Genomic DNA, 23,514 nt, shown 5'->3' on the forward strand with positions numbered 1-23,514 from the left:
TTCAAAACAAACCATTTGAAATGGAAAACCTGCTTCAAACAAGATGCTCAAAGGAAAAGTTACCAAACTTGACCAGTGTTCAGTAACTAAAATATATATATATATATATACTCTTAAATGTAAAGTTTCTAAGAAAAAACAGAAAAAAAAACACTTTCAGTTCCCTATGAAACTTTTGAATAAACTTGAAACTGTAAGGTTCTTTACAGAAACCAAAAGTTGTTCTTCCTAAAAGAACATTTATGTGGCCTCTATTTTTAAGAGTGCAGGTGAATGTGCCACCATTAAAAACGCCCCAAACTAAATATTCAGTACAACTAATCCCTGATAACTTACTCCAGCATTAGCCTTCAGCCTGCAACTAACCTTGCTTAGGTCTAGTTAATTTCAGGGTGAAGGGAGACCATGTAAAAATGGTCACAGACCTTCCCACACTCAGTAAAAATAAAATATTAAAAGTTTAAATTTGATTGTTTGGAAAATAAAACATCACATTTTATGGCAGAAAAAGAAACTCTTAATTGCTTAATTTCCATGTATACAATAATCTGTTGACAACAAAAAAGATTTCTGAATTAGTGTGTCATTCTGTAGGCAGTGCCTTGCCCTTATTAGGAACACTACATCTTAGCTTTTTTTTTTTTTTTGAAAAAAGAAAAATGCTGTATACATGCTCACTGAATTTACATCATGTTAAAGCCAGGTGACTATTACATATTAATGTTATAACAACAGGATTACAACACCAGCTAGTATAGGTTACTGCCAAACTAACATATATACTACTACAACTATTACCACCATTACTTCTACAACAACTAGATTGTGTGGTAATTTGTGATGTCAACTTGGCAAACAGCAGGCTGTATGAAGCCTTATTACAGGCTGTTGAAAAATCCAATGACTTTGTTGATAAAGAACCTCAGCTTTCACCCAGTGTTCCTAATATGGGCATGATTCTGACCTCAGATCTCTGCTACTGTAATATTATGGCTACAGAATTTGCATTTTCAGGCATCAAATTGATTCCCAGTATGTTGCTACTTACAGGACTAGAAATAGAGGCCTAGAACTACAGTAAGGACTAGATTAATCTAATTGTATCTTCTTAGTTTTTAATATTTCATTATGGGCACATTATATTTACAGCTTAAACACAAAAATCCATGGAAACGGCAGATTTGCTTAAAAAAAAAAAAACACATGTTGGATCTCTCTGGATTGAGTGATATAATGGCATCAAAGAAAGAGTTGATAAGGCACAGAAATAATATATTTTTTTTCTCCAACATACGTTGGAAATAGATACAGTGGATTCAGGTCCCCTAAAATTGCTCTGGTTCACTTTCAGAACTTGTATCTAGTTAATTGTTGTCAATCTAATAACAAAAGCCATTTCCCCCCCCAGAGTTTGGCACTCACATTGTAATCAGCCCTTTAAAAGGAGATTGAGTGATTGTTCAGTGATGTGTAAATCTGATTAAAACTCTTTTGCTGTTGGCATCTACAACTTGATGCAGCTGTGAATGTAATGAATAGATACCAGATGGTATATTCTCTTGTGCAGAGAAGTGTGTTGGGTTCAGACGGTGTTATGGTAGCAACTCTTACTCTTGGCAACAGGGCGATGTCTACAAGAAAACAGTGAAAATGCAGTTTATTCTCTACATTGCAGCAGTTTGTCCTGTCTCTATCACAATGAGTGAGAATGTAAGCAGTTTCTTTGCATCTGAAACCACCCCTCCCCTCAGTTCTTCCCCCATTCTACTCTCTCTTTCTCTTCCTCTCCTCCTAATCTCTCAGGTCACTGAATGTCCTCCACATAATTGGCTGGGTATAGTCCCACATGGCCATCTTTCAGTCGCCCTTTGCACCATCCTTGTTCATCCTCCTCTCCAATTTTAGTAAATTCATCACCTGTTGGAGAGAGTGAGAGAAAAATAAATGTCCTAAAGAGTCCTCAAATACAGTTTTCTGCAGGACTAATTTATCACTGACACAACCTTGTCATCTAAGGGAAAAGTCTTTTTATAGGGCACAATATATTTTGTTCATCATCACGTTATGAAAGGTGTTTCCAGCCATAATGCTAACTTCATTCATGTTTCATTCACAAAACGTAACTTTTACATGACAGAATGAAAAGGATAAAATATTATACTGCAAAATAGAAGATATAACATACTAATATATGAGTGAATTAATTGACACTTAAATGAGACCTCTTGTTATTATAATAATGAAATTACACTAAAGGACTTATTTGATCAAACTTTGCTGCTTGATGAATATATGTTACAGATGCCAATGTCTCATATGCACATACGTGCAGACCAGTGCTCTAGCATGAAAACCTCCCCATCTATGTTCAGTCGGTTACTGTTTCACCTGCTTTAAAGCTCAGCTCATCCTGCTCTTGACCCTCGTAATCATACAGAGCTTTGACAGGTACAGAGATCACCGGTGAAGAGGGCTCATCATCAAAGGGATTGCCATTTCCGTTAGTGTCTGCTCCAAAAGGATTCCCAGTCTCCTCATCTGACGAATCCTGCGTCTTATCCACACTGCTGGCACTGAGAGAAAATAAAGAAAGGGGTCAATATATGCGTGTCGTAGAATATGACTGACAACTGTCAATCATGGATAAACCAGGTACGGCTGGGCATCCAACATGCCAGGTGAAATGAGCAGGAAGAGAGCAAGATTTAGATGCAACAAACAAAGTAATATAACCCCACTGAAAAGTCAAAACATACAGTCAACCCCAAGCAAAAGCTCAAAGACATGCCAGAGTGCTTCCAAACAGAGGTGTTCTCCACTCGCTTCATGAATGGGGAAAAAAAAAAAAAATCACTAGTTTACCAAATGGACATATACTGTCTTCTCATGGGAGAAGGCCAGATTGGCAGCAGCCAGCTGAACAGGCAAAGATAAACAGTTTAGAACAGGCACAGATCTTCAAGATGATCAAGGTTAACCCTTAGAAATCACAGTTATTACTAGCACCAAAAAAAGCATAGTGTGACTGTGTATAATACAAGATATTTTCTTATCACTAGAATCTGATCACACTAGCATCAGCCTTTGCATCTTGATGTGTAACTGTTTCACACTGAAGCCAATCCAAAATTTTTAATAAAAATCTAAAATCCACTTGTCTGTACACAATGTAATCATGATATAAGCTAATAGTAATTTTCAACATCACGTAGTTAGAATTACAAGCTGTAAAATTTCTAAGGGTTAAAGCCAAAGAGATGACTGCAGGCTGTGAAAACACCAGAGGGCAGTACTAACACAAACTCTATAAATTGTACACGGAAGCAAGAAAGAAAGAAAAAAAAAGAAAAAAAAGACAACAACAGATAACATAAACCATGACGCTGTAGTCAATCGCATGTCGTACAATTGTCTAACATAAAAAACATCACTTTCTCTAATCCATGTGCATTTTACTTCCGTGTAAGCAAACACAGTACTGTGCAAATGTCAGAGAACATCTTGCATTTAATTTCCGGTCAAAACAGCCATGAGAGATATTTCTGATGTAATCAGATGTAAAACCATCCACTTGAATAAAGAAGAGTAAAACCCAAGAAAATAACAGAAGAACCAGGTGTTTCCATAATGTTACAATCAGATAAACAGTCCTAAGAGCTTTCATTATCTGAGAAAGAAGTAGAAGTGGAAGTTCCACTCTTGCTTCATATATGAAAATATCCACAGATGTTTCTGTCTATAACATGTGATAAGACAACTCTGTGTTTAAGATATGTGCTGTGGATTTAAAAGGGTGATCTACAAAAGTAGTAAGAATACATTAAAGAGAAAAGGACAAAGAAAAATTAATAAAAAATAAAAAATAAAACAACTTGCATATCCAACAAGCTGCTGTTGTTTTCAGAAAAAAACCAGCAGTATAACTGAATCTGTTTGGAATTATACAAATCCAATTAATCAGAAAATGTAATCAACTTTTGAATTTAAACTGGGAGGTGTGTAAAAATATCTTTCTCTGAAAAAATGACAGTAAATGGAAAAATATGGAAGCTGTAATATATGTAAACTGTGGACACACAATCCTAAATAAAATATATTTGAGAGTATTCTGTGTAATGAATTGTTTTCTGCAATTTTCCTTAAAGATAAACCACTAAGTTGCACTAAATGGCTATGTTGACTTGAAATCAAACAAATGAAAATTGTGCGTTGTATTTAAATGAATCTAACAGGAACATTGCACAGTTCAATGTACTACCAGCATGCTCCGAAGTACAAAAATAACAACAGGGGTGTGAAAAAGGCATGGTGTGTATAGGTGCTGATATAGTATTTGCAATATGCAACCATGCAGAGAAAAAAAAAACAGGCACCTGAAAGAACAACAAAAGGATAGAAAAGGAAAGTAAAAATAACACAGGGAACAAAGAGACACAAGAAACCGAAACAGGGCAAGAGACAGGCAGAAGGAGGCATTGCAGTAGAACAGCAGGTGCTTTCTGTTCACCAACGTTTTAGAAATAACTTCTTCTTTTTTTGGATTGAACGGGCTGTTGTTGGTCTGCTTCACTGGTGTTTCGTAATCTTCTTCATCATCATCATCGTCAAATGGGTTTAAGCCTGCTGGTTCTGTGTTACTGGGCACAGTCAGACTAACAACATGGAGAGAGGCAATACTGTGATATACATAACTACAGAACATATCGTGCACGTTTTGTAACAAAGCAATTCAGTTCATACAGTAAACAATGAATGATACAAACATCAGAACAAAGCAGGCATTATCAGATCATTGCGAAATAACAGAAACAAATGAAATAAACAGTAAAATGCATAACACCAGAAAACAGGCAGCAGCACAGAGTCTTTTTTGCAGTAAAGACATTATAAAACAGCATAGTTCTGGTTGGCTGTACATGACTGATTAAGGTTTTTTCAAAGCTGTGGTAAGATATTTTATATATGTATGACCAAATACATTACACAAATTCTGTGTTAATATATTAAATACAATGTTTTAAAAGCAAGGATTTTATTTTTATATTTTTAAACATAAAAGCAACCACAAACTAGACTACATACTTGACAGAATAATTATTTATTACACATATTATTATTATTGATAACATTTATCATTATTATTCTAATTATTACTATATCAAATTAATAACGAATGTAACTTTTCATTGAACACTGCTATATTTGACCCTAAGTGTGGTTCTCATCAGACATACTGCTGTTAAATGACTTAATAGTCACAAATTTACAGCTAAATATGAAGTAAAACATCCCATTTAAGACTGAATGGTACCAACAATTACAAGGTATTTAATTTATTTGTTCCTGTGACACTATTAATATTATGCAGAAGTCAGCTGAGGCAAGAGAGAAGTAAGACAGTCAAGTGTAAGACAATTCTGATAGTGTCAGGAGTACACAACGCACTGAAACATTTACAATTCTTTAAATCTCTGCTACTCTCAAAGCTGGAATCCATGTTTTGCTGAGGTTAGAGAGGAGGTTATATATTGCTCAGCTGGTTAAATAAACGTTAAGCACTTCAGGAATGCTTCAGATTCTTACAGGTTACTCCCTCTGCAGCCAAAAGGGCCCCAGGGGAAAAAAAGCTAATCTACGAAGTTAAACATCCAGTGATCACAGTGTATAAAGTTCTGAAATAGATATTTTATACCAGTTAGGCTAACAGAGTGTTTGTCTGTAAAAAGCATTGACATACCCACTGCTGCTGGGTCAAGCAGGTGGGGCTTTCCCCAGGCATGTCTTTAAACAGACAGGGGACTCTGGTATTTTAGGAAGGAAGTGTCTGCAGATACTTTGACTGCATTACTATACAAAGTTAAAGGCACAGTAGGCTATATTGGGATACTGAGGGTGAGTTTCTGACATTCACCCATATCACATGGACAACTTTGCCCATACTTTTGTACATCTGATCATCTCTGGGTAAGGGGAGAAGTGCAGGCCATGAGCGATATCGGTGGTCAGATTGCCCAATTATTATTATATTTCACTTATTACAAGATTTAACATTTTCTTTCATTTCTATAACCTTTTGCATATGGAAATCCTCAACAAATTTATTTAGGATTTAACAAGAGTTATTTTTAATTTAATGTATAGCAAGAAATATACACAAGAGTGGTGAACAAAACCACTTATCTAAATTGTTTAATGTTTAATAAAATACTTTGTTTATAAGGTTAGAACACAAGATGTTTATAATAGTGCTGTCAACATTCACACATTAATGCATGTGGTTTAATGGAAACTACCCCCACACACCCACACAGCTGCTGTGAGGAGTTCAGCACATTATTTTTTTTCTCGTGCCTGGCTTTATCAACACACTTACTTCTTATAAGGTGTGTTTTCCCAGACAGGGATTAGGCCTATTCTGGGACTACACAGCATTTTGTATTGTGATTTTTCTATTGAAGGGAGGATATATTCAAGAACTCACCTTTATCCCTGTTTTGGAAACCACTCCAATAAATTGCTGAAGCTGGAATATGGACATGTTTTATTGTCTGAGCTGTGAGCTGTAATATTCTCAATTAAAGTTTGTGTATGATGTTATCTCTCTCCCTGAGAAATTTCCACAGCAAATTAAGATATTCTAATATCTCTATTAAAAAAATACTCTGTAATGTTATAATATTGTGAAAAGGATGGTTTTCTCTAACCAGTTCATTATGAATATATCCCTATACATTTGTTTTATTTCCGTCCCAAAAAAAAAAGAAAAAGAAAATACCAGCAGTTTAACTTGCAAATAATCATGATTAATCACAGAATATCCTTGTGATTAACTTGATTGACTTGAATTAATTGAATGACACCACTATCAATATGTAGAATGTGGATATTTTATGATATATTTGCCTTATTGTTTTGACCTAAAACATTTTGTTTATTTATTAAATTAAAGGCAGGCAGGTACATGCAGGGTGTTAAAAAGAACAGTAGTAAATTCTAAATTCTATCTTTATCATTGGGCAAAAAATTTGTAGACAAATGCGGGATCACTTGTTAATCTGAATAGTGAATTAAACAGCTGTATTTGTGCAGATATTGTTTTAACTCTGTTCCAATCACCAGTACAGCAAGGGAATTCAAACTGGAAAATTTCTATAATACTCCATTTTGCATGAAAACTGTATGGCCTTTATATATGTTTATATATAAATGGTAAACTACAGATAAAATTTGAAAAAGGTTGCAATTTATCAATTCAATTTAAAATTTGTTTATTTAATACAAATACACATAAAAACTGCATATTGATGGTTTGTATTGGGGATTACCTGTTGTTGTTGTTGGTCTTTGGTGGTCGTTCTCCTGTTTGGTTGATGCCCGTCAACGTTACCTCATCGTTTGGCTTCTTTGTTCCTCTCCGGCTCAGTGTTCGATTTAGGTCTACAGACCAGTCCTAGAAACACACAAACGCATGAATGCACAAAGCTATGCCAACTCTAATAAACCATGAATCAGCTGAGCCCTAGTGAACTAATTTGGGTCTACCGGCTTATGTGGGATGAGTTGTAACATGCCCCTATTACTGATGCATGTGCCTGCTGAGTACATATGAGTTAGCAAACCTCTGTTTATGAAACAAAACTTTCACAAGTGCACTGCGTCATATTCCTCTGCGGTAGAAACAAATGTGTTTCCATCAACATGGCACACACAGACACAAACACATTCACAACAATTCAAACCAGCCCACCCCACAAACCAATTAAACAGCTCAGAGAAGAGCTCTTCACTGCTTAGATGCAAACAGAATGCTTACAAGTTGCCGCCAACCCAAACACTTCAAGGAAAGGTTCACTGAATATGTACCAATTTTTTCCATCTATTTACAATGGTTTCTTGTGTTTTATAAATTGATACAATTTGTCCATGTTTCAATAACACCTGGCTACATAAATGTGTCTTATTAGATAAGTATGATAAAAATCTTACATTGTACGGAATAATCTTTTGGAATTTTTTAACATGATGCTAGGCATAATCACTACACAAATTTTGCATAGTGTAGTTATGAATATAATAACAAAGACATTATGATGTTTACAACAAAAAAAGTATCTGTTTTCTGAAGATTTTGCTTTGTTGTCCCTGCCTTTACTAGCGAAGGAGCTCTGTGTGAAATACTGCCAATTTTACTTTTCAGATGACTGAATGGCGATATGGAAGGTGGGCAGCACTACAAGTGAGTGGAGCAAGTGTGCTTGTTTACTTTGGCAGATCTCAAGGGAAAGGGAGGGGTAGTAGAAGGCAGGGGGTGAAATTACTTACCCTTAAAAAAACATACTTTTAAATAAAGTGTTGAAGAATCATAATTTCTAGAAACACAGTGAAAACTTTTAAACAAAGAAGGTTGTCCCCTTTTATTTTTAGATGTGAAGCACTTTGTGAAACTGACCTGTAACTCCCTCATTCACTCGATCATGTACATTCAACAATATGCCCAACAAGGAATGCCATTCAGTGCTTCCCACCAGTGACACTGTTTAACAAGTCAGTGCTGTAAGCAACACTACACTATACAGACATATTGCTCATAGTTTCTCTTTGTTATTCAGGAGAAACAGATATTCAGTTTAAGATACTGATGGTGTGATGAAGGTTTTAAAAGGTGTCATCACTGTTTTCTTGTTTCTTAATTTGTTAGTTTTTGCTTTCTATTTAGCACAAAATCTTGATGAAATAGATATCAAAAACACACAAAGGCACACACACCACAGCACACCAAACGAGAGTCAGGATAAGAGTTTTATAGGATTCAGAAACCGTTCAGAAACAGCAGTAATGGTAGTCAAGAAAAACTCACTACAATGTTCCATCTCTTATGGAAACATGGCTGTGATAAATCCACATTCTGGATTGAAATAGAGAAGAAAAAGGATTGAGTTAGTCAGCAAAGGACATGACTCAGGAAACCATGACCAGGATTTCATAAGTCGGATCACTAACTATTAGCAAGAAGCTTAATTTGCATAAAAACCCCCAGGAAATAAAACTTCCCTTCAAAGAAGTGTGCTTTAAAGTAAGAAGATGTTGCCATTAGTGAAATGCTGTGCTGTAAAGCTACAGTGGAAAGCTAATTATGAAAGTTTTCAAACTTCTTTTGGAGTGGTGAGAAAAAAATTCAATTAGCATGGAGAGGTAGTGTATCAATGTGATTAAGTTCAGAGATATGTGGTCATTCTGTAGTATTTCTAAGAGCGTTGAAGTAGAAACAGCTTACATGGAAACACTTCCTTGGCAACTGCAGAAAAAACAAACAAACAAACAAAAAAACCACAAACTACTGCTGTCCTAAAGTTTACAAATACTAATAAAATTCAATAATGAAATAATTTCACAAATATATCACAGTATTACTGTAGGGAGGCACTGATCATAAACCAATTCTGATTAATGGCCATCTGACTATTCTGAGTATCATCTAAGTGATTTCTATTCTCCTTGGCCACATAAAACACAAAAACACACAATGTGTGGCTGAATAAAAAAAATGACATGCACAAACATATTTCCAGTTCTCTCTATTACTAGTGGTTTTGGACAAAACTGTACATATTGTTTTCATTATTACCAGCCTATTAACCATGACTCAAAGAAGTTAAACTGAAAGTAGGAGGCAACTACATATTTAGTACAATGACACATAATTGTATGACATCTGTGTAGCATTCAAACATAGTGAGAGTGCGCCTACCTGACACACATTTTTTGCAAAACAGTTCAACAATGTTTAGACAATAATCTGTAGATTCCGATCACACATCCCTGGCACATATATATGCATGGATAGACGTAATGAACCCATGCACGGTCTAGAAGCTATTGATTTCTTTTTTTCTTACAAACCAGAGCTTGTTATACCGCAAATGTTAAACCGACAGAAAAAAAAAGCCACAGTCCATTACAGTGCACCTACTCTATTTAATTTTCATCCAGTAAATATCATATACAGCAAAGTTATTAAATTTATAAGTGATGTCAATAAGCTAAACATGAATATTGCTATTTGACAACTATAATAATAGATCAGCAATGACAATATAATGTCTAGTAAGTTAAACCTAATGAACTCTTCTTTGTTCCTCAATGTGAGAAAATGAGCATGTGAGAAGTGAGATTGAAGGGAGGGTAAAGGGACAGTGTGAGAGACTGGTAGACAGGGTGAGATTGTGTACATAGTAAAAAAGATGCAGATCTCAGCATTCTGTTCATGACCTGACAGACTGGTTCTGTCTTGATGCAACTCCACTGATAAAGAAGGATAACGTAACTCTGAACAATAAATTCTTGTCACAAGTGGCTACAACATACCTTCATTTACTACTAAAAAAAATCACCTTCCTCACTCCTTAGTGTCCTTATTTCTCACTTGTTTATATGGTATATTAAGTGGTCCAATCAAAAAATGTTTTGTCAGGTGGAACCATCACTAGGAAAGCATACCGTGTGTGTTTAAATGCATGTGTGCATATGTACCTCAAACATAGGCCAGTTCATAGACATGGCTGGGCCATGATTGGAGCTGAACCATTTCAGATCCTCCTCTGCATCGGCTACCTGGATTGTGTCTTCCAAATTCTGATAAACAGACTGGAACCTGAGTAGGAAAGACAACCTTCACTACAGCATACAGTGTTTGATGTGATTGTGTGTGTGTGTGTGTGTGTGTGTGTGTGTGTATAAGAGACTGATCATTGATACAGTGGGGGCCTGGGAGTGAGTTACATGGCAGTTCCATTAGGTATTTTGCATCTAAAAAGTGATTTCCATTTTAGGCTAACTTAAATACATAAAAAAAAGAGGTGACAAGGCTGTTTTGGATGTTGAAACCCTTCAGTGTTTTTCATTGTTAAAGGCTGAAAAAATTGACTGCAATAGTGGTTTACACAGCTGAAAATATTTATCCTGCTAAACTGTTAAATGCATCCTTTCCCAAACTGGTGACTTGTTTGCAAAAATGTTCTTACTTGTGGTTGGTGGAGAGGTCAAGGTGTTGCTTAACTTCCAGCAGGAGCTCTTTAAAGAAATTCAGTCTTTTGTGCTCAGACTGTTGACATTGTTCAAAGACCTGCTCCATGTTTTCCATATACTGAGGAGTCAGCCTATCCAGCTCTTCCAGAGACTTCTCATACCGCTCCTTAGTCTAAATCCCGACCACAGATACACAATAACATCAGGTAAACAATTAATCATTAATTAAACATAGATATAACAATCACCATGCAATAATTACACTGAATCATTAACAGACTTATATATGCACACCTTCTGCATATCCTGCTGACATTTCTCCACTTTGTCCTGCAACTTTTTCTGGGCTTCAGGGTTGGTGTTGCTCTCTAGCTTGCTGTTGTTTTCTCTGCTGGTGGCCAACTTTTCTTCCTTGCAGGCTGCATGATAGGCTTTCTTCATCAAATCCACCTGAAGAAACAGGACTGTTTATGTGGTGTTTATTGCATAAGTAGCACAGTGAAGCATTGTATTACACCATGCTTCTACACTGAAAGACTGCCAACTATGACTAACAAGTTGTGCATGCATAAAAACAGCTAAATAACCAGTTGCTTTAAGTAGGGTTGACAATAAAAAATTGCTTATCTTAAAAAGGTAAACAGCTAGGTGTCTGATAAAATAAACCTATACAATTATTTATGAATTTTAAGAATGCATGGATTTGTAGCTTCTTAAATCTATATGAGAATTTTTGTTTTGATTAAGCTAATACTCTTCGTCTCAATGGATGCACCACATTTAAGCATTGTACAACATACTGAGGTTCTCTAAATCTAATGGAAAGTCAATGAGGTATTGCAAAACATAGATTGTTGACACAGTTGTGTGACTGCCTTTTTGTTTCGCTGACCTTGCAGTCGGTCACAAGGAGATACGGATAATGCAAACAGACAGACATATTCAAGGAGAAAAGATTTTTAATCCTAGGAATATAAGGCTCAAGTTGTTTTTCCTTTTACTTAATTAGCAAATAAACCTTTCCCTGGGAGAGATACAACAGTAATCAATCAGACAGATATAAAATTAAATATAAAATATTAATTAGATTTTTTAGACATTTAAAATAAATGTTTCTTAGATTCTACTAAGATGATCTTTCTAGAAGGCACAGAGGTAGTGATGCAGGACATTTTTAGACACTGTAAATAATATACTGAAGAAAAAGGATTTTCAGTGTAGAGCTCAATAAGATCAAATGGTTGTGCTGTATCTATACCTCTTTCAGTTTCTTGGCCCAGGGCTTCTGTGCCTTACGAAAACCATCTTCTGCCTCCTTAGTTTCTTTGAAGCCTCCAATCATCTGCTTGTGGTAAGCATCTTTCTGCCAGTTTTTCACTTTCTCAAAGTCTTCAGCCATCAGAGCTGCCTTTATATCCAAGTGGAGCTCGCTCACCTTCTCCGCCTCTGTCATCAGAGCACACCACGCTCGTTCCACTGTCCCATACTGAGGTCCTGCAACACATCACACAAATCAGTTATGTCAGTTTTATGTCCCATATAAGATAGAAAGCATCACAATGGTAGAAACCACAGAGGCAAATCTGAGGGAAGGGCTCGATGAATAAGGCATGCATGTTGCTCAATGCTTACCTTTTGGTTAGAAGATTCAATTACTTGTTAGCTACATTAGCCAAATACCTCCAGTGCTAAATTAGATTTAATCCTTACTTATGGATTTAAGATGGGACAGCCCCTAAACCAAAAGGGGCTGTAAAATGAAGACAAAGAGCAAGCCTCTAAAATTGTTTCCTACCAAAAACCTAGTTGTCCACCCTACAACTCAATTCAATAGTGCAGTACTAGAACAATGCTGCCAAAACAGAGGTCACTGACACAAAGTTGCAGAACAAAACAACATATGACTAAGTAGTCTGGAGGAGAGTGTCCATAAAAAAATAAGCAACCAACACAATGGCTGTCAGAATAATGGAAGCACGTCTGGGTATGTGTTCCACCCAATCCCCAGTATATCAGTCTGGATAGGTTTTATCCAATAACAACAAAGAACAGACCTTATCGATATTGTGTGTTTTTCCAACTATTGATAACCAGTTCTCAAGGATAACTGTTTATTGATACAGTACCCTTACCTTTCTCAATCAGCTGTCTCCAGCGCTTGGACCATTCAGTAAGCTGTTGTGCATATGCCTTTTCAATCCGGGCTCGCTCATGGATGCAGTTCATCAAATCATTACACAGCCTGTGCCCATCATCCACTCGTTTTACAGTCCTTTTGTAGTTCCCAACCTAAGCCAGCCAAGGAAACCAAAATACAAATATCAGTCCAACTGCAAATATACTGTGTGTGTGTGTGTGTGTGTGTGTGTGTTTGTATGTATAAATATTACCTCCCAAAAGCTGTCACTGGAAACATCAGTCAAAGAGTCGTTGTAGGTGTCAGACATGGCTGTTTTCCTTAGAAACCCAGTGTCCGTAGAGGCTGAAAAAAAAGAACCATGATCTAACTGTTACTTATGAATTTTCCTTTTCTTTCAGACTGTTCTGACTGTGGAATGAACTACAAAACAATAACATGCTCATCCATCTACAGACTTGTTTCCTGACACTAGTGACATTAGTTTGTCTTCACTTTATTTCACGAGATCCTGGAGCAAATGTCAAGGTAAAGAATAGCCAGCTTGAGGCATTTCAAAGTAAGTCACTGAGCGCCAACAACTTACCCATCTAGGTAATATTTCTCTAAAGTCACCTCCTACGGTAGGAATGGGTACTTAAAAAATAACCACAATTGTTTGTATGTTTTCAAAACAATGACTGAATTCCACAATATGGTGTATATATTTATTATTTCATTTATTTAATTAAGATTTTACATTCTTACTTTACAGAATGCACTTTAACACTTTTTTTTATTAAATACACACTTGACATTTATCTTCTCACATTTTATTAGCTGTATTTTTATATTATACCAGAGTAATCACAGTTCCTACAGCAATTGGCAAACATTAAATAATACATTTAAAACATTTTATTACATAGCAATTGACTGTGTTAAAACCTTTATACACATGAGGGCAGGAGGAACTCTGGTCATTACATTTGACTGGAGAGTGCAAAGATAACACAACCAAATGAACATCTAGTCAAACTCAACCTCTCGTTCCACTCGGTAAAGAACATTCTTTCCAGGGGAAGTGATGAAAATTCCTGCCATTCTTACAGTAACACTGACCCCCTGGCCTTTCAAAGCTGATTTATCCAACACAGTTCCTCTAGTCTTAAACACTTGCCGACATCACACACACACACACACACACAAGTAAGCCTAGCACTCAGTCTCAAAGACCTTATCAGAGAAACAGCAGGGAAACTCAAATTTTCCATGATTTTAACACGTTTCATAAAGTCAGGTAGGAGAGGAGAAGCTAATGGAAACTAAGAGGAAGAAGGAAAGCTTTTTACACAATCAGAATTCTACAAGCCTGTCACACAGTTGGCTCAGTGTGTTGGCTGGCTTAGTAACAATCACCACAGCATGACTCAGGGACCATATATAGTTTGTACACACACACACCTACACACACACACTTCACACAAAGGGAAAAAAACTGTAAGATGTCAGAGTCATTCACAACTACAGAGAAAAAAAATACACTGGTTTCTGGTCTTTACGCCCATATTTATAAGCGAACCAGAAGCGTGTTGTAAAGATACAGAGTAAACAATGTCCTCACATTCATAAAAATCATTCCATAACTGTTATAACTGAAGCTACATTACTGTACAGCAGAAAAATATACAAATTGTAACACCCAAATCAAAGAGCAGAATGTATTCTGTTAAATGCAGATGCTCTAACTCATGCTGTGGTTATACTTTAACAACTAACATTTTGTAACTCTGAGCACTCCTTCACTGGGCAGCACTTCCGTTGGTGTTGGACAAGTGCTGCAGTGGAAGACTGCCAACAGAGACATCTCTGTCCCTTATTCTCCTCCAGTTCCATTTAAACACCATTTCCTCTATCCTCAGATGCTCTCTATCATCCAAATCAGTCCTTCCCCTTCTCTTGTGCCACCATATACTTCACTCCCATTTTCACATACACATACAATAAGACCAATTCTGTACTATGCATCCGGTTATCAGTCGTGAGGATTAATGCCAAAATAATAATACCAGCTCTGAAAAATGGCACTTATGTCTATCACACTGAATAAAATGGAATGCCTTTACTAGATTCATTTTAATATTTGAATTAGGAATAAAATAGCACTGTTAAAACATACATACATGAGCCAAGTGTTCTCTCAGAAAAAAGATTGGCAATGTTAGTATGTTTGTTTATGTATGTGCATGTCCTGTCTACTTTGGCTGTCTCAGCAATGCTATCTTGAGTCAGCAGCTTCTCTTTGTACCTTGTGTAGCTACACAAGCACACACACACACACACTTAACAACATTACTGCTTTCACATAGCCAGAGGTGGAAAAAAATAAGCCTTATTATCAAAGATATATTAATTAATTTGAAAGCAGCTGCTTTAGCCCATAAGACCCTGTGGTGTCATGTGGCACACACCCTTTATAAATTCCCTACACAGCTTTATCCTTCACTTAAAACCATGGTGACATTTACTGAACATCCTAGATGTAGTCACATGACAGTTTGTGAGCATGTGACCATATTTACAGAATGACGGTGTGATTGGTGAGGACAGACCAGAGAAATGCTCATTTTAAAAACATATTTTAGTAGCCTCTCCTGTCACATACGGCCCAGTCTGATTTCATTTCAAGAACAAAATGTTGAAATACAAGATACAAAATGGGTGTTGTGGTGTTTATGTTATAGCGTGCTTTTAACCTAAAAATGCAAACAGAATACAGCAAGAAATGTGAAAAAAGTGAATTTTTCATGGTGAATTAAGACCTGGCTCTTATGGGTTAAATGTGTATTGCTTTAAAATGTGGCAATACCTTCTAAATATAAAAGTGACACTACAATAAACATATTTACTCAATCTATCAGGTTACTTCTCTGTTAGTCTATATTCATAAGTAAAGTACCATTCAAAAATAAAAGTGACAAGACAAATTCAAGTCAAATCTTACTGGTCTGAGCTCTTTAATTTGTTTTGCACATGCAAATAGTGTGAGAAAATAAAAAATATTTAGATGTATTTTTAATAGATGTACTTTTTAAAAGAATCTAAACCAAATTCAGTGGTTCGGAGGATCTGAATGCAGTACAATCCTGTTAAAACCACAGCGCTACAAAAATAGCACACAAGCACTTTAAAGGATATAATGTTAGCTGTCACCAAACTTTAGATGTTCTGTTTAAATGTGATACTTAAAAACAGCTCCTAGTAATTTTTCAACAGAACAGTATCAGCCATATTCAAGGGTTCAGATCACTGTGATGAAAACAAATGTAACACTGTGCCATTTCTACAAAGAACAGGCCTCAGGAAAATCCACCGGCGACAGAGGCGTTTGACTAGCTGCAGGATATTTTGACTGACATAACTGGGTAATTTAAAATAATGTAATAATAATAATAATGATGATCACAAATAACAACACAAGAATTTGGAGCACTCAACTGTTAAATTACAGCTTAAAGGTTCTGGGGCTTTGATAAGAACTGAATTCTTGAAGACTAATGATTAAAACAAATGCTGTTTGTTTTAAATCTCCAGCCCTACTCATGCTCTGATTGGGTTAATCAGGAGTGATAGGAACATTCCACATTCTTTAGATATGGATTACATATTAGAGTCCCTGTAGATAAATTACAGCCTCTCTCCCCTGGGCTTTTCCTCATGAGGTGCTACACATTGCCTGTATTTCCACACACCTCATCAGAAGGCAGAAGGTGCCCTTTGAGTACCTACTACTGTCAGTTGATTACAGTCTAACAATTATAAATAAAAGTTGTGGTGGATATTAAATTTGATCAAAATACCAGGATAATTTAAGATGTAATAAATCACAATGAATATTTTAATGTCAAATCCTCAATTATATTCTTGTGTTTTTAACTAGTCTTGGCCAAGAAACAATTACATTAACAGACAAATAATGAACAATTCATGTGTTTGTAGAGTTCTACAGGGGGCACTTGCTGGTGCTAATATTTCTAGCTTTAAGTCATTATGAATCATGACTATTCTAGTATTGAAATCCATTGCATGGTGCATATAGCAGCATAAATATGACCCACCCAAAAAAAATAGAAACAAATATCTGCAGTTTTTTTTTTTGCAGGTCTAAGGGACCACCCCTAGTATTCATTAATTCATTCATTCATTATCTGTAACCGCTTATCCAATTCAGGGTCGCAGTGGGTCCAGAGCCTACCTGAAATCATTGGGTGCAAGGCCTTCACAGGGCAACATAAACACTCACACATTCACTCACACCTACGGACACTTTTGAGTTGCCAATCCACCTACCAATGTGCGTTTTTGGATTGTGGGAGGAAACCCGGAGCACCCGGAGGAAACCCATGCAGACATGGGGAAAATACACAACCTCCTGGAGCGAGAATCAAACCCACAACCTCCTGCTGCCCACCACCCCTAATATCTAAATTTGATTTGATCAGTCATTATGAGTTTATGCCTGTAAGCATAAGTGTAAATGGTGGCTCAAAATCTACGGTGTTTAAACTTCACTCAGAGATATTTGCTGTATGCTGTGACTCCTTTTTCTAAGCAAAGAAATATCAGATGATGAACGATGAAACATGGAGATGGTGGAACAGTAATAGGTGATTGCTTCATAGTTAGATGTTCTGACCACAAAACCACCTCAAAAAATTACCTATTACATAAAACTTTGATTTACCTCTTAGGTGGAGCATCAAGACCTCCAACTAATTATAGGCTGTGCACAACAGGAAACCTGAAAGTATCTAGATTGGCTAAAAAGTTTGGAGCCAACCTAAATCTAAAGCTTTAACCTATTTTGTTCTACATTTATTTTATATATAAGATGGCAGCAACCATTAAAAATCCTAAGAGCCCTATGTCAAAATAATAACATACTGTTACTGTGGTAAACCTCACAGCTATTTCTTAAAGGTTTAAAGGTAACATGTACGATTGTGGGGAATTAAAGTTCTAAGCTCTGTGCTTTTTAAGGTAGAGCAATGTGTTTGAGGGGAAAAGCTGTTAATAACAGCTGTTTTTTTATGTGGATTAAAGTTTAACTTGCCTGCAAGTTTTCATTTACTGTGTGAATTGCCACAGAAACTCATTTGTAACTGGAGTGTTTTAATTTTGTAGCACTTTCTGTAAAGCAGTTAGCTGTCTCCCGTGTTTGGAGACATTTCAACATTAAATGATCCAGAAATTTAAAAAATAAGTCAATATTACCCACCTATGAAGCAGAAATAAAACAATACTGTTTATTTTTCAACTAATTTACAGACACTGGGGCTTCATAAACACATTAAACTGGTACGCAAACATACCAGAGAGTTAGCAAATTGTGAGGAAACATTTTTTATTACAATTGCGTACTACGCCATTGGCCGGTATTTTGAATCAAAGTCTGTGCCTTCAAGGAAAATCAAATGACGGAATACAGCAGCTATGTTGCAGAGTGACAAATTTCTGCTTGATGATGAATGACAATGGAGGTGGCAATACGTTTTATTGCATAATAATCCTTGCAAACAGTACTGTGGCAACTGCAGTTTCAAGTGAAACATTCTAGTCACAATAAATGGTAAATATACATATCCTTGTTTTACTCCACCAAACACATACACACTTAAAATCTGTCAGTACTGTCAGTAAGGAATAGGTCCACTTAAAGCAAAAGGATTAAATGGGTAAAATTTCAAAGTATCAACATTTCAGTGGCCCGAGTACAGTTCCCAGCAGCACAGTTTTGTCATATAATTTATTTTCAGATATTGTCATAGAATGGAGCTGATGGTTACATCATTTTCTCCCTGCTGTCTGAACTTAAACACAAGAAGGTTACATGCTGATTTCAATAGACATAGCTTTGATATAAATTTGCAATTTAACCACATAAGAATAGATCAGTCTGTTTTAAATCAGCAGTTAAAGGCCATCACTTCCTCTGGCATAGCACAGTATCTGACAATCTCTTACCTAACAAAATAATAATTATTATTATTATTATTATTGTTTATTTATATATATTTTTAAAGCTTAGCAGCAAAACACAACAAGAATCTCTCAAGGGGTGACCTTTAACTTTCGACTCATTCCTATGGAAATGCGTTACCTCTGCAACCAAAGTTCACAAACTCTCCAGGACCTTCCATCAGTCCCTCAAGCAATTCTGTCCCAAGCCCCAGTGAGTGACTCTACTCTGTGCAGCTGTGCAGAGGGCCTTACTCCAATAACATTCATGGGAACACTTTGGGACATTTCTGTACACCATGTATTCTTTGCTTGTTCTGCAAACATTCCCTTGGATTTTAATCAACACTTCAAATGTCCAAGACCAAAGTTAACAGAGTCTGATGAAGAATGACATGGCCTGTCAAATGTAGCAATGGTCATTAAAAAATATGATAATAGGATAATCCTCAGAGGTCCCTGCTGGGTTATTTTTACAATGTTCCTCAGCAAAGTGTTTCAGAAAACATGCAATCAAGAAAAAGTACACTGCGCCAACAGGACAGTGAACCTTATGGACATTCTAAATCTTCACATTAATCAGACATCATGACATTTGGCAAATTCCACCAAAGTCTATTAATGCAGATAGTTCTGTCCAAATATTCACACTGGATCATGCATATGAAAGCAGTATGGCAGCTGTTTTTTTTTTTTTTTAATGAGGTTTATGAATGGCGGTGGTGGCTTTGTTTTTTTTATTTTAAAAAAAAGAAGAACACACACAAGTAATCTGCCACTCCACACCCAAACCACAGGTTCTGCACTTTCTGTGGGCAACATCTGAAATGCAGTAGGGGTAGAGACATCAAGCACAAGGAAATGAGGATTCTTGATTGGGATATGCGTAATAATGTGAGAACTCTCAGGTCTTCCAAACATACGCTCCCACCAACCCAAACTAAATCCAAAGGGGTCCTTTGCAGCTTATGTCCCAAAACTGTGGAATAATCTCCCTACTGACATCAGGCTTTCTACATAAGCTGTCTTATAGGGATAAGCCTTATAAAAATATGATAACTAACATCATCAGATTTTATGAGATTTTATTTCTTGGTCTGCAAAGTCAATGGAACTGGAAATGAAAATGCATTTTCGTGCAGTACAACAGATGAACAAAGGCTCAGGGAATGCCTTTTAGCTAGCTAGACACTGTGCATATATATACTTTCCTCCTCATAATGCCCACCCTGCTTTTTTACTAAGTTTGAGCAGATGATGGAATAATCTAATGTTTACAGACTGTCCCACCCTTAATGGGATCCCTGCTCTACTGAATGCTTATGACGACAGGGCTGGTCAAATCTTTGACACCCTTATGCCCCATTAGCATGCGAGTGAGACAGAGTGCATAAGGAGGAAAAAATAATACACAGTCCACATACAATGAATAAAGGAAAAAATTACACACAGTCAATGTGGACTTTTCCAGCATACTCCCTCTGGCTCCCAGAAGCACCAAAGGCTGCTGCTTTCATGACCAACAAAAGCAGGAACCACTGTGGAACAAGGTGCTTTCACTTCTGCTAATGCTATCCTCCAACTCACATGTACAAACACACACACATTGCTGCCCATAATTAGCACTTATCACTGTGACCCCTACAAGTATATAAATATATTAATGAAAGTTATTCAAATGTTGAGGATAATACTCAAGGTCACCCTGTACTGCACACTCCTGCATTACTGTAAATTACCATTTTAAAAATCAGAAACATGACCTTTGAGTAAATGTTCAAGCTTTCTAATAAGTCTTACTGAATTTAAGATTTCGATTGCACTTGTAGCTATTGCAGTCTTGTGAACTTAACTATTGTACTCCTGTCTAGTTAAAGCTGTTTAAAAGGAACAATCCTTATCTCTAACACAGAGAGAGGCTTAAGTCAACACTAAGTGCCTATTTGATCAGACACACAATGTAGCCTACATTCATAAGTATCCAGACAGCCTTTTTTATTAGGGAGTTCAGCAATTTTAAATGTTCAGCGACATTGTACAATGCCCTACCAAGAAAAGGGGGCACATTGCTGCAACTACACAAGCCACATGCCATATGTTGGCTAAAAGGGTATACATTCACCCAGCTCTGACTATGAAACGATGGAACTGCAGTCTTAGGAGTGATGGAGCTCCATCATCCGCCATCTAAACCTGACCTCAGTAATGGCCATTTAATTAAATTCAATCAAATCCTGGCAGAAATATTCCAACATCCCTTTGTGAAACAATGTTCCAACACTTCAAATGACCTAACGAAAAGAATTACAGATTCTGTCCAATGAACAGAACACATTTAATGAATATTTGCTGTTTATTTGCTGAGAAACTCTGAAAGAAAACCAAAAGAAGAAAAAAAAAGTGGTTTGTTGACAGTATATAGAGCATGCCAGATATATATATATACACACACACACACACAGCTGACATTCTCTATGTACTGTATAGAGCTGTATATATATAAAATAAAACTAAGACATGAAACCAGAAGGGCTTCGTAAACAGCAGCCTGTAGCGCTAAGTTAATTTTACAGCTCGCTGCCCCGCCCTGTTAGAGCCAGCAAATACCTCCAAATGTCACCAAATTCACTGACTGACAAAACTGGACGACAGATATAACCAGAACAAGCAATATATTCCCACACAGTCTGTTTAACCTTATCATTAGTTAAAAAACCGGTCAAATCGTCCAATGTGCTACAAAAAGAAGTTCGTTCACGTTAGACCTGTTCAAAGTTAAAAACTACGTGTATAAGAGACCACCTAACTCCAGATGTACTGAGTAAGTTATTCCTGCTCCTCATGAGTCACAGCTGTAATTAACCGTTACAGAGCCGTTAATAACGTGTTTCTCACCCTCGACGTCTGCAGTTACGGTCAAACTGTCATTCGTTAACTCTGCGTTCATTAGCCATCGCTACTTATATTTACAGACAGGGCACATTTTAACAACTTTTTTGTGTATTCATGTGTCATGCGAACAAATAAAACATCCAAACCATTAACACACTTGGCAAGCCGGAAAAATCAGCTAAACCACCAACGTTGCTTGTTTCTCGACTTTTCTATTCCACCTTAAATAACGCGGGAGTTACATTCAGCCCAATGTAATCGCTTCCCCGTTTAAGGTGGACCGGAAAATTCGAACATGAAGCTGGGTAGCAAGAAGCCAACTTCAGTGGCAGAAAAGTTTTAATGACGAAGTTAAGTGTTAAGAAACGCGAATTAAAAGCAGAACTGTAGATATATACTGTACCTTAATGTCAGCAAATCCAAATTTAGACAACGTGTCGTACGGAAATAAGACGCCTTGTTAAACTGCTTCTTATTTTCTCTCCCCCTCAGTTTCTCATTACTACTCTCTCCATGTCCCGTTGAGAAGCATCAGTGCGGTATGTTTCAAACCGCTCCCAACTCCCTACCTAGTGCACAACGTAGGGCTCACGATATTGACTCCGGCACCAATAATATATGTATAATGTATATAATAGAAGAGCCACCGAACATTCAAACACATTCGTTACAAGAAAGTTTGCCTATCATTTAGATCTACAAGTCAACATTTCCTCTCACACATTGTGCACTATATAGGGAGTATGAAGTCATTTGATTGACGGCCCTCCTTTTCGTGCTCTCAGGAGGCGCGGCTCTCTGATCTCATATCCCCAACAAACTACAAGTGTTTCCCCAAATTTCACACACTACAGCTTCTCTGAGGAAGAGGAACTACTAAAAATCTCAAGTATTTCCCTTTATTTCACTCATAAATTACAAATTACATCCAGCACCTGTTAAAATACAGCAGTCAAAGTGTAATGGGGTGGGTAACGCATTGAAGAAATAAAGACTGAGGTCCACGTTCAACAAATTCATACATTACAATAATATGTAGATTTCTTTAATAACTACACATGTAAGTGTACTCTTATTCCTATTTAAAGTAAAATCTCTCTCTCTCTGTGTATATATTGTGTGTGTGTGTGTATATATATATATATATAATTTATTTTTTTCTTGGCAATAAATTGTATACCACTGCAACACCTGTTAATTTCCCCTTTAAATGATGCCACATTTGTAAGGAACATGCATTTGTGGGATGAGCAGTACAGCTGAGTATGTGGGTTGCGTCCGTGAAAAATTTGCAGAATCCTCACTACCAATACCAAACAGCTTATTTTGTGTGATGGTGTGGGGCGGCATCTCCCTCACTGGAAAAATGAAGCATGTCATCATTGGAGGTAATTTCAATGCAGAGAGATATCGAGATGAAATTCTGCAACCAGTGGCAATCTCCTATCTCCACAATCTGGGAC

At 36.6% G+C, this 23,514-nt stretch overlaps 1 protein-coding gene across 2 annotated transcripts; it reads right to left on the reverse strand.

The window, feature by feature from the left end:
* Positions 1–102: 102 nt before the first annotated feature.
* pacsin2 (protein kinase C and casein kinase substrate in neurons 2) lies at positions 103–22,626 on the reverse strand. Of its 2 annotated transcripts, XM_066668233.1 has the most exons (11): positions 22,455–22,626; positions 13,416–13,507; positions 13,158–13,314; positions 12,284–12,519; positions 11,320–11,475; positions 11,022–11,197; positions 10,531–10,651; positions 7,326–7,450; positions 4,512–4,652; positions 2,389–2,573; positions 103–1,917 (listed from the first exon to the last, which is right to left on the reverse strand). In XM_066668233.1, the coding sequence occupies exons 2-11, from the start codon at positions 13,470–13,472 to the stop codon at positions 1,805–1,807; spliced, it is 1,467 nt and encodes a 488-aa protein (XP_066524330.1). In that variant the 5' UTR covers positions 13,473–13,507; positions 22,455–22,626; the 3' UTR covers positions 103–1,804. The 2 variants fall into 2 exon arrangements, with proteins under 2 accessions (XP_066524330.1, XP_066524331.1); XM_066668234.1 differs by lacking the exon at positions 4,512–4,652.
* Between the last annotated feature and the right edge of the window lie 888 nt (positions 22,627–23,514).

The sequence above is a fragment of the Hoplias malabaricus genome, chromosome 4 (genome assembly GCF_029633855.1).
Source record: "Hoplias malabaricus isolate fHopMal1 chromosome 4, fHopMal1.hap1, whole genome shotgun sequence".
Taxonomy (NCBI): Eukaryota; Metazoa; Chordata; class Actinopteri; order Characiformes; family Erythrinidae; genus Hoplias; species Hoplias malabaricus.

Bases quoted from the DNA above. Each gene is read 5' to 3' on its own strand.
- pacsin2 (XM_066668233.1), bottom strand. From the start codon at position 13,472: ATGTCTGACACCTACAACGACTCTTTGACTGATGTTTCCAGTGACAGC. The intron at 11,198-11,319 runs GTGTGCATATAT...GTCGGGATTTAG, and splicing joins GTCAGCAGGATATGCAGAAG to ACTAAGGAGCGGTATGAGAA. The intron at 2,574-4,511 runs GTTGGTGAACAG...ATTTTCTCTCAG, and splicing joins GAAGAAGTTATTTCTAAAAC to TGCCAGCAGTGTGGATAAGA.